The sequence below is a fragment of the Furipterus horrens genome, unplaced genomic scaffold (genome assembly GCF_987537825.1).
Source record: "Furipterus horrens unplaced genomic scaffold, mFurHor1.1.pri manual_scaffold_1, whole genome shotgun sequence".
Classification (NCBI taxonomy): domain Eukaryota; kingdom Metazoa; phylum Chordata; class Mammalia; order Chiroptera; family Furipteridae; genus Furipterus; species Furipterus horrens.
Window position 1 is genome coordinate 185,855,924 of NW_028327171.1, and position 12,242 is coordinate 185,868,165.

The following is a 12,242-nucleotide window of genomic DNA, read 5'->3' on the forward strand; positions in this document are numbered from 1 at the left end:
TGGACCTAGAGGGTATTATGCTCAGTGAAATAAGTCAGAGAAAGACAAATATCATATGATTTCACTTATATGTAGAATCTAGAGAACAAGATAAACAAACAAAGTTGAAACAGATTCACAGACACAGATGGAGAACTGGTGGTATGTATGGTGTCAGTGGGTGTACTGGAAATAGTGAAGGGAATACTCTGTAAAGTATATGATTGTCTAACCACTAAGCTGTTCACCCCACACCAATACATAATTAAAAAAAAAACCCTCCATGTGACACTATCATTACATATCACATTAACAATAATTTGAGTCTGACTATAACATATGTGCATGGAAGTAGAATAATGGGAAATTGTGCATGGTTGGTGCATATTATTGATACAACCATTTGGGAAAATAAAGTATTATCCTGGCAAATAAAAAAAGAACATGGTGCATTTCCAAGTTTTGCTGTTTTCTTCTTTACAACACACAGATAAAAATAAATAAGAACAGACAAGAAATAGTGGGTGTTCCTCTCAGTTATTATTGCTGCTGAAATAAACCTCATTTATCAGATCCTATAGAAATGAGAAAGACAGTTTTGAAAAGCAGAGTTATATTAGTTATAGGTCTGACTACTTAACAAGTTGTTAAGCAATTCTAATACTTTCCCCACGAAATGTTCAGATACAATCCAATTCCATTTAATGTTATCACTAGCCCTTGAAATTCTAATTAGCCAAGGAACTTCAGGCGTCAATAGTTCCAAAAGTTACTTATATTCTAACCTACCCACGTTTTATAGTTTTTTTCAGCTTCCCTAAATAATTGACTCTTCACTCAGCTGAAGCTGGATATGAAAAGTGCTTAACATGGAATTAGGTCCTTAGTTAGTGCTCAATATTAGGTATTACCATCATCAAGCAAGTATCTCTGGATAATGGAAGAATGCACCATGCAATTAAATAAAACACTTATCTGATACTTAATAATCACATTAAATAATAATCACCTTAAAAACAATTACCTTAAACTTATTTACTGAAACCTCTCCTTATAAGATTACCAAAATAAGTTCACAAAATAGGCCAAGAATGAAAAATGTTGTTTCTTTCTTAGTAAAATTGCTACCATAAATTTTTGCTAATATTTCAACATTTTTACAACAAATGACAAAAATCTAGGGGTTATGACTGATCAATACCATTTTCTACCTCATCTCTCTGAAACGTGAGTTTGTTGTCTTGAAAAATAATTACCAAAAGGTTTGGAATCTTAAAAGCAGAAATATTCATCAACAGTTCTATTATTAGTGGAATATGACTGGACCCAAAAGAAAAGGTACATTTATCTTCTATAAAAAAAAGAATCAATTTTGCTTCCAATGGATATAATGGTTAAAGATGTCCTGCTAGGTGGAACAAAGTTATATATATTGCAAATCAAAACAATAGACATAATTACCACTACATGGGACATGACCGACTATATATTCACAAGAGTTTGGAAAAAGCAAAGTGCTTTTTTCTGAGAGAAAAATCACAGCAACGATAATAACAAAAAAAGCAAACACCTGACTGTTTAGGTAGAAGTTGATTGGTCTGGCTGGCCAAAAGCAAAACATAAATGTTCACCAGAGTTTTATTTTGTGGAATAATCTTCATAAATACTACATACAAAAAAAATTTTTTTTTTAAACAGAAATGATTATATTTCAATACACAAGTTCTTACAACCAAAAATAAAACAGCACAGTAAAATAACAAAAACATGGTATTTCATTTGTAATGCATGAGAAATGGTTAACATTTTAGTCATATGAGCTCTTAAGAAACCAGTTACAAAAATACTAATAATCCAAGGAACTGGAAAAAAAGAAAATGAAATAATACAAATGGCAATTAAGAATTAAAAATGACTTGAGCTGAACAATGACGGGAAGAATAATATCTCTATTATCACACTGTTAAAAATTAAAATGCTGTGTTTTACAGTCTTAACTCTCAAACAAACACTGGTAAACAGGTTGGTGAGGGGTACCTACGATTATGGGAAAGCTACCATTTTGACTCAAAATATAAATCGGGGGTATCTTTATCTTTAGGCCCAGGACTGCTGATTAATGAAAATTAGTTCAAGAAATTAGCTGAACAAAATCAAAATGAGTTACAGAACAATATGCGTACTGCATGGCAAACATGTAGCCAGTAAATGGGCCCCAAATACTACTTGACTATCAAATTGTTCATCATCACAACCCAAAACTCCTGTAACAGATGACAGCGTAGGAAACAGTAACATTGTAAGAACTGTGTATGTTGCCAGGGGGGTACTTAAAATACGGGGGCAACACTTAAAGTATATATGATTGTCTAACACTATGCGGGACACCTAAAACTAATCAAATACCGAATGTCAAATATAATTGGAAAAGAAAAGGGAACCTCTACACTGGGTAGTGAAAAATCAGAAGTAAAGTGAAGGCACTTGAAGGGGAACTACTGACTATATACTTAACTCTCTACGTCCTCTAAAATCACAAGGTAACTTTTAATGAATACATTTCAAATTCACCCTACGGTGGGCTGAACCACACGTGCACTCGGCGCTCATGGGCGCACGGGCAGAGCCCGCCACGCCATGTCCCAGGCGTCCTGGGAGTAAGGGCTCCCTTGATCCGTCTCCTGGGACTGAGTCCAACAGCAACAATGGAAACAGCCAACATGCCTGCTCTACATACAAAAAATTTAAGAATAACTGGTCTTCATGGTAGTGATTAATTCTATTTTTAAAATTCACATGTCTCAACCATTTTTACTTTAAATTAAGTACTATCAATAACTTTTTCAGTAGTAGACTAAAAACTAATTAAAATAGTCACATGACACAGAACTGGACATTTCCTCCTGATCGATGGCAATGTGAACTTGGAAATGACACATAAACAATGATCATCCTCACACTGGGGCAGGCTGAAGGCTTTAGCTTTTGGCAGGTAAGACCTGGGGTAATAGCAAGGCTAGATGAGCCTCCAGCATTCTCTCAGTCCAGTCTCCCGATATTTATCTACTGACAAGGCAATTCTAAGAATAGCAGCCATTGTTGTAAAAGCTGGAATCAGCCCATGACCCAGAAGTGTATTCATATCATTTAAGCTAGCCCCACACCCAGATGGGACATCCAACAGCATCCCCCAACAACCCACTGCTGCACCTTTCATTCACTCACAAAAACAAAACTGTGGGAATAAAAGTTCTGGGCTTAATTTACTTATGGTAGGGTTTTGCTCTTTTGCTAAAGATCGATTTAAAACTAAGTGAGAAATCTGAGTTTTTGGTTTATTTACCACGGTCCCCAATACTCAACTATCACAATATGAATAGGAGAAGGAAGTGATTATTCATATTTAATTTATTTTTTAAATTAAATTTTATTGATTATGCTATTACAGTTGTCCCAATTCTTCTCCTTTTTCCCCCTCTGCCCAGCACCCCCATTCCCTCAGGCAGTTCCCATGGGTCATGCATATACAAGCTACTCTATTTCATATGCTGTACTTTATATCCCCATGACTATTCTGTAAGTACCTATTTGCATTCTTAATCCTTCACCTTTTTCACCCATCTCCCCAATCCTCCTCCCATATGGCAACCATCAAAATGTTCTCTCTATCTATGATTCTGTTTTTGTTCTGCTTCTTTACTTATTTTGATTTTTAGATTCAATTGTTGATTGATATGCATTTTTGCTATTTTATTGTTCAAGTTTTTATCTTCCTCTTTAATAGGTCCCTTTAACATTCCATATAGTAATGGTTTGGTGATGAATTCCTTTAGCCTTTTCTTCTCTGGGAAGCTCTTCATCTGTCCTTTGATTCTAAATGATAGCTGTGCTTGGTAGAGTAATCTTGCTTATAGGGCCTTGATTTTCACCACTTTGAATATTTCTTGACAGTCTTTTCTAGCCTGCAAAGTTTCTTTGAGAAATCAGCTGAGAATCCTATGGGAACTCCCTCGTAAGTAACTAAGTGCTTTTCTCTTTCTGCTTTTAAGATTCTCTTTTTCTTTAACCTTTGACATTTTAATTATGATGTGTCTCAGTGTGGACCTCTTAGGGTTCATTTTGGAACTCTCTGTGCTTCTTGGACTTATATGTCTATGTCCTTCACTAAGTTAGGAAAGTTTTCTGTCTTTTTTTTCAATTTGGTTTCTAATTTTTTGCTGTCTCTCTTCTCCTTGTAGCACCCCAATGATGCAAATGTTGGTATGCTTAAAGTTGTCCCAGAGGCTAGTTAGCTAATTAAGCAAACTTTTTATTCAATACTATCAAGTTCACTAGCTGTAATTACTTTAAAAAGCTGCACAGGAGACTTCTGGCCAAGATGGAGGCATAGAGCGACACGCTCTGTCTCCCTCCACAACTGAGGACTACAACTACCGCAAAACCAAAAATAACCAGAAGTTCCAGACAATAAAGCTACATGGAAGTCCAACATATGAAGTGATAAATAAGTGGTGCTCATCTGGACGGGTAGGAGGTGCAAAACCGCGGCTGAAAGATCGAACTGTGCTGGAGGTGGCAGCTGCAGCAGCAAACAGCGGGACCCGGTAAGCAGACACCTGTATTTGGGGGGAGGAGAGAAGCGCCTAGGGAGCACCCCCAGCTGCAGACCAGACCCGTCAGCTCGCGATTCCAATGCCAGGGAAGGCAGACCCCCCTTGCCTCAGACTGTGAGGCACGGAGGGTGTGGGGATGGAGGAGGCTCCCAGTTCCTAAGCGGAGAGTAACACCAGGAATCCATCTTGGACCCCCGCCCCCACACAAAGTGTCACAGTGTGGTGAGAAAGGTTGCCAGGTTGTGACGAGCACACGGGGCTCCACCCAATATAGCGTAGGAGGTGTGACAGTGCCCCGCCCGAGAAGGAAAGATAAATAAAACGGTCAGAATGGCAGAATTAATGATTGAAATACCAGTCACACAGCTAACAAAAAAAACAAATAAAGGCCTCGACCAATGAACAAATAGCGAATCTTTCTGAAGCTCAGTTCAGAGCTATAGTCATAAGGCAGCTTACAGACCTAACAGCGGGGCTGAATCAAGACAGGGAAGAAATGAATGCTCATCTTGCTGAAATGAATAAAAATACATACAAAACAAGTGGTGAGGAAGGGAAAGCCATGGATCAAATTAACAAATCGGAACATAGGGAGGGAACAAACAGTCAACCAGTGCAGAAAGAGGAAACAAAAAGTGAGAAATATGATAAGAGGCTCAGAAACCTCTGGGACAGCTATAAGCAAACGAACATTCAAATTATAGGATTGCCAGAGGGTGAAGAAGAAGAACCAGAAATTGAAAAATTATGTGAAAAAATAATGAAGCAGAACTTCCCTAACTTGGGGAAGGAAATGAACTTACAGGTCCAGGAAGCACAGAGAGTTCCAGATAGGCTGGACCCAGGGAGGACCGCACCAAGACACATTATAATCAAAATGTCAAAAATTAAAGATAAAGAGAGAATCTTAAACCCAGGAAGACAGAAGAGAAGAATTATGTACAAAGGGGTCCCAATTAGACTATCAGTGGATTTCTCAAAGGAGACTTTACAGGCAAGAAATATTCAAAGGAATGAAAAGCAAAAACCTACAACCATGATTACTCTGTCCAGCGAAGCTGTCATTCAAAATAGAAGGGCAGAGAAAGTGCTTCCAGGACAAAGTAAAACTGAAGGAGTTTGTTAGATCCAAACCACTGTTATATGAGATGTTATAGGGACTTGTTTAGAAGAAGGAAGACCAAAACTATGAACATTAAATGAAAACTGTATCACAACAACCAATAGCCTAAGCTAGGGAATCGAAAAAAAGGCAAACTAAGTAGGCAATGAGAGTTTGAAAAGAATTATAAGTATGGGGAACCTACTGGGGGGAGGTCAGCGGGGAGGGAGAAGGGGGAAAAGGGAAGGAGATGATGCAGGAATTAAGAAGCATAGTAGGAGGGAGTAGAGTAGATGGGAAGAGGTTGAGAAGAACTATATGCTAAACCAATGGGCAGAGACTAAGAGGCGGGGAGAACTGGAGGGAGGGGTTCACAAGGTGGAGGGGAGCATGGGGAAAAGAAATTGGAACAACTGTAACAGCATAATCAATAAAATTTTAAAAAATGAGAAAAAAAAGCTTCACAGATAAATAAATCTACTGATTAATAGAGACCATTTGTGAGAAAAATATTTTTCTTACATTATGATGATTCCATTATCAATGGAAAATGAGTCAGAAGGTAACCCAGCAATATTCCAGGCTCGAATTGTCACTGCTTCTCCCAGGATACCCATAAGGGAATAATCATCAGAGCAGGGGATACCTCTTCCTTTGCACAGTTTTATCCACTCCTTGGTTTGGTTCTTTAAAGACATACACATAAAGATTATTTTTCAATGTTAGAGGTTACTAAATGAAAACTTTGTAAACTATACGATTACGCTTCATTCATTGAGTCAACAAACCATTTTTGAAATTCTACCTAAAAATGATTTGTGTTAGTAGATTTTTTCAAATAAATTATAGGTTAGAAGGTCCATTATGTATTCAAATGAAAATTAATTCTATCCAATGTTAAGATAAAGTTTAGATAGATCACTTAATATTAAAGCCATAATTTTGTATCTGTAAAAAATAATTGCCAATTTTTATTCTAAAGCTTCACCTGACAAAGTAGTTGGGGACCACCATGTCTTTCTATATATTTTCTTTAAATTACAAATAGCCAGCAAACAGAATACAGTATTATTGTATAAAAGTAAATCCAATCTGAACTGATAGAAGACATAGAAAACATTTATTTCTGGCTCTCACATGCCCTGGGGGAGGAACCATGGCAGGACGATTAGAAACCAGCAAGGTCAGGACATATATTGGAGTCTGGGATGCCCCACCTGGGATGCTCAGGAACCGGAAGCGTTCTTCAAGCCCAGGCTCACACTCAAAATGTCAGAAGTCAAGGATCAATTTGAGGTTACAGATCAAAGAATTCAGAAATAGTGAAAGACATGACTAGGGAGAAATAGGTTAGGAAGAGGCATAGAGAAGATGAATACATGTGTTGTTGGAACCAACCCAGGGATGGATGAGGATGCTGTGTGTGTGAAATGGTGCTGGATGAGAGGGTATGGTGGGCACTACCACCTCCGTTGGGTTCCTTCTGTGTAGGTGCAACCAATATTCCCTTAGGTTTGCCCAGGAAATGCCACAACAGTTTTGGGGGAGTTGAGGACTTTCATGGCCTTGATTAGCCAGTTATTTTGCAGAAGGGCCCCCTACTTGGGTCTGTGTGATGTTCCCTCATGATTCAGTTCATGTTATGCACCTTTGGCAAGAATATTACAAAAAGGATGTTGTGTTCTTCTCACTGCATTCCATCAATGGAACATGATTTCAAATTGTTCACTTATTGGTGATGCTGATTTTCATCACTTGATTATGGTGTTGTCTGCCAGGCTTCCGTCTCATAATTACATGATCTTAGGTGTGATTAAAGCTTCACTGGATGGCAGGACACAACACAAAGACACTTGGATAGATGAGAAGCAGAATTCTGTTATAACTCTGAATGAGAGCAGCTGCTTCAAAGGAGGCTGCGCCTGGATACAGGGTAGCAACAAGGTGGACCTGTAGGAGACAGTGTATGTAGGACAAGCTATGTTTCATGGGCTTCCTGGGTATTGGGTATTTAGAACAATTCCAGACACAACTAAGAAGGGGTAATTCCCAGGTATCAGGTATCTGCGGGGCCTCTGGAAGGTGAGTATGTGCCTGTTATAACCTTGGAGTATTAGTGCCTGCTAAGGCAAATGGTTGGGTGAGGGCTTAGCAAACTGCCCACAGTAAAGAATTCAGAGTTTTTAATCATGATTCAAAACTGAGTTAAGACAGTATTTATGAAATATTGCATTATAACTTTTCCACTAAGTTGCTCTTTTCCCCTTTCCCTTTGTAATAAGCATTTTGTGGGAAGATATTTGTAGCTATGTAAATATTCTGAGTTTTGTCAGGCACTCATTTTAAAAATTTATTAATTTATGTCAGTATAGATTTATCTTTTCCTATTGTCTCTCTTATTAAAATTGAGATATAATTGACATATAACATTATATTAGTTTCAGGTGTGCAATATGACTTGATATTTGTATATATTGTGAGAAGATCTCCACAAAAAGTCTAGTTAACATCTATCACCAATAGAGTTACAATCTTTTTCTTATAATTATAATCATTGATGATTTGGCTAGTGGAGTACCTTTAAGCTAAATTCTACATCCGTTTGACATGGTCCTATCATTCTTTAGGCTTATCTTATAGTCAAGTCTAGGCTAACCAAAAATAATCTTCCTATTTTAAGTTCAGCTGAAAAGTCACTTTGCCATGTAATGTAACAAATTCACAGGTACAGCACTGGAAGGCAAACATTGGGGGCATAAAGCTTGCCTCTCATGAGTACTTAATAACTATCACTTTTTTTTTTGGTCTGGGTGTAGGGAGGAGGGGCTGATAGCATTTCCAATTTGTATTCTCCTTCTAGCACACAGTTGCTATTGGCGTGTTTTGATCTCTTGGTTGTCAGGCTACAAGGTGACTTACATGTTTTTTGGGGGAGGTCTGCAGTTTTTCTCAGACACAGCTTGATGCTGGAGTGGGCATGGCAGCCAATGACATGGGGAATAAGAGAAATTGAAAGCAATTAATTGTTGTGGAATGCTGTTTATAGTTTACAGGGATAATATGTTATCACAGATGAACTCTGGATTAAAATTTTAAATGACCCAATTATATGTCTGTAAGGATGTAGCAGCAGAGAAGAACTGAAATGAACATGAGAGGCTCTCAACAAGCATCTCAAAATAAAAGCCTAGGGCTTTGGTGGTAATCAGGTGGCAAGATAGATGATGGAAATGAAAAACTAACCATTAAGGGTGTTGCCTTGGTGAAAATATTGACCAGCACCAAAACAGTTTTGACTGATTATTGACAGGGAAAAGGTCACTTAGAAAATTTAAATTAATTGAACTCCAGGGCTTGTATGTCCTTATAAAACTTTAGGATTCTGTTTTGCAGTTGGCATGGGCATTGCAGTTGAAGTACAATGGGCCCAGTTATCTTAGGAGAACTGAAGTTTTCTATTTTATTTTAATGAAGAGTACAAGCAACTCTACAAATGGGTTGATGAAGAATTGACAACTATTTAGATTGAAGCTTGGAGGGAGGGGAATCCAGCTACTTATTGAAGGTTCTTCATATCCTGAGGCTTTGGTATTAGAAAAGAACCAAGATTATTATAAGGTATTTTTGTCTTAGTTGGGTTTCCCAGAAGCAGTCTCTGAAGTGAAGATTTAAGTGAAATGATTTATGAAAGAAGGGATACTAGAGGAAGCAGGACAAGGACTGGAAGAATCCAGGTAAAGGTGATGGGTCATCAGGTTCTGCAGCAGGTGGCTTCATCTTGATTCTACAGCGGGGTAAGTTACTCCTTGGAGTTGTCCCAACCAGAGGGAAGGGAGACAGGCGCTCATGTTCTCACGTCTGTCAGTAATTCTTGAAGGCCTGAGCCAGGTGGAAGTAAATTTCCATCAATTCTAGCTCTCCAAGCACTGGGCAAGTGGGTTCTAAGAACCCAAGGGAAATGTGCCAAAAAAGAGACACACGTGTTTGTTTTTGAATATGAAAGCTCAGGAGGCCAGGAGGGAATCTGGGTAGAACACTGAAGTTGCCACTGTAACTATTATGTTTAGAATTGAATGGGCCTGGTGCTTGCTTTGGCAGCATATATATTAAAATTAGAATTGAGTAGGAAACTCTTGGTGGGGTGACTGTAAACTGCCAGCTACCCAAGAGAAATAAAAGAGAGAAGATCATGCAGTGGGACTCAAACAATGAATTCATAGAAACAATTATATTAAAGACTCCTTCAGGAAAGTGAAAGCTTAGGTTGGTACAGTGAAGCAAGGAAGAGAGAAAACTGCATTTAAGGTTTTGTGTTGGTAATATAGGATGGGATGATATGGCTTCATGAATCAGGAGTAGAGAGAGTGGATGTGTGTTCCCAGAAGGAGTTATGAGCTTTGGTTGTATCTTGACTGTTGCTTTGCTTCTGTCAGTCAACTCCAAGGCCTCAGTTTTGGACTTCAACACTTCCTTGAAGCATTGGTGTGGTGGTCTGGCTGGCAGCCCCATTCTGGTAGAAGCGGCTGTGAAGTCAGCAAGATGCAGTCCCTTGGAAGGAGTCTGTCAGAGGGGTTTGCGTTGGGAGGAATGGTACTGGCTGGCATGGCACTGGACGCTAAGCAGGAGCCAGTGCAGACACCTATATTGGGAGCCAACAGAGAGGGAAAGGGTGGCTACCGCTACTCCTTGCACTGTTCCAAGCTGGGGTAGGAGAAGAGAAAGAGGGCTCAATTAAAAATTTAGGTGAATTCAAGTCTCATGCCTGCTCTGTCATTAATCAGCTGTGTGACTGAGCAATTCTCTTAATTTTAATAAGCCTCAGTCTCTGAAATTGTCATATTAACAAATCTACTATGAGGTAAATAGTGTTATGTTGAATTTGAACTATTTGAACTATAAGATGTTAATGCCATAACCATAGACAGTCATTCAAAGAGACAATGAATAGACAAAACTCGGAATATAGAGGCTGTACACCAGGATGAGGGTTACCAGAATCCCAAAGACTAAAGATAGAAGCATTAACTATGTAAGGATTTTAAGCCCATTTAGTAAAAACAAACAAAGCAACAAAATAATCAACTAAACCAAAACAATGGCCACCAAAATCCTGCTTAAGAGAAAGTTGTGAGATTAAGCGAGGTTCAGCTAAGACCACAAGCGAGCAAATGCTTTATAAAATGATAAAGGTGTTATAATTTTCTGTTTTTCTCCTTGTTTGACAACAGAAGCTATTGCCACAGTGTTTTAGTTTTCTTCTTTCTCTTTATTTTCATCACCCTTTTTTTCTTTTAATTTTTAATTTTTCTAAATTCCTCCTCTTGCTTTGATAGGGCCATGTTCAGGGTTGGATTTTAGCTCAATTTTCCTAAAGACGTTGAAGAATCTGTTGGATTTTGTTCATAAAGGGACTGGAAAGTGGAAGAAAAAGTCAGGGAGGAGAAACAGGGTTAGGAGTTGGGTAAAAGGAAGAGACTGGGGTAGAATTTGGCAAGGGGCAGGAATTGAAAGCAGGGAACTTGGTCTTTGTTTTCTTTTCTTTTTTAAAAAATATTTTACATATTTATTTTCAGAGAGAGGGGAAAGGAGGAAGAAACAGAAGGAGAGAAACATGATGTGTAAGAGAAATAGTGATCAGCTGCTTCTCTCAGGCCCCTAGCTGGGGATCTGGCCTGCAATCCAGACATGTGCCCTGACTGGGAATCAAACTGGCAACCTTTCTGTCTGCAGGCTGGTGCTGAGTTCGCCGACTCACACCAGCCAGGGCTGGTCTTTGTCTTCTAAGGAAAAAAAGTCAGTTATCAATTGGTTATTAAGTAAGCTCACTGTATTCTCCCCTGAAGTTTCAATCTCTGAAGTGATTTGGAAATGATTTATTATTGAAATTCACAAGGATTAGTTGATAAAAAACACACATACAATACTGATACCTTTATACTTGTTTAGGAACTAAAATTTTACTTCTCACATTTAACAGAACAAACAAATAAACATCCCTAAGATTAATGTTGGCTGCTATGGCAGGGTCAGAAAGGGACCTTACAAATCCACTGGGATCTCTTACCTGTCGATAGTTAGATGTAAAGGCTCCCAGGTAAGCAACAATTCCTGAGGAAATGAGGATATCACCTGTCAAGTTGGTGTACAACAGCCCCAGCTCTAGAGCTATCTGGCTCCATCGCGTTTTCTCACCCCCAAGGCCTCCAATCAACTGCTCAGCTCGTTCTAGCTTTTTGCTGCACAAGTCAACCTGAAAAATAAAAGTAAATTTTGATCAACATCCACAAGCAGAATGCGTCTTTAAACTTCTGTAAGCTTTTACCCTCAGAGATAATTTTTTTTTTAAATTATAAACTTCTGATTGGAATTTTTTTTAACTCCCTAAAAGGAAAATGTGAGATACCTCCTTATGAACACTGAGAAGTTCATGATGCTTTTGACTTTTTCCATAATTGTTTAATTCAATACAACTTATGAAATTATATTTATCACATAATGCTAACATAGTTCTGTTTAAGAAAATGACCTAAAGTATGAGGCAATAAAAG

General features: G+C 38.3%; 1 protein-coding gene across 2 annotated transcripts in view; it reads right to left on the minus strand.

Annotated features, from left to right (window-relative positions):
- Positions 1–12,242, minus strand: part of DNAH7 (dynein axonemal heavy chain 7) — a 226,978-nt gene that overhangs the window by 70,725 nt on the left and 144,011 nt on the right. For both annotated transcript variants that reach the window (XM_090282024.1, XM_090282032.1), the window contains 2 exons: positions 11,759–11,944; positions 6,217–6,380 (listed from right to left, as the gene is read on the minus strand). In XM_090282024.1, the coding sequence (XP_090138150.1) occupies positions 6,217–6,380; positions 11,759–11,944 (350 nt within the window). The remainder of the gene's footprint in view (positions 1–6,216; positions 6,381–11,758; positions 11,945–12,242) is intronic.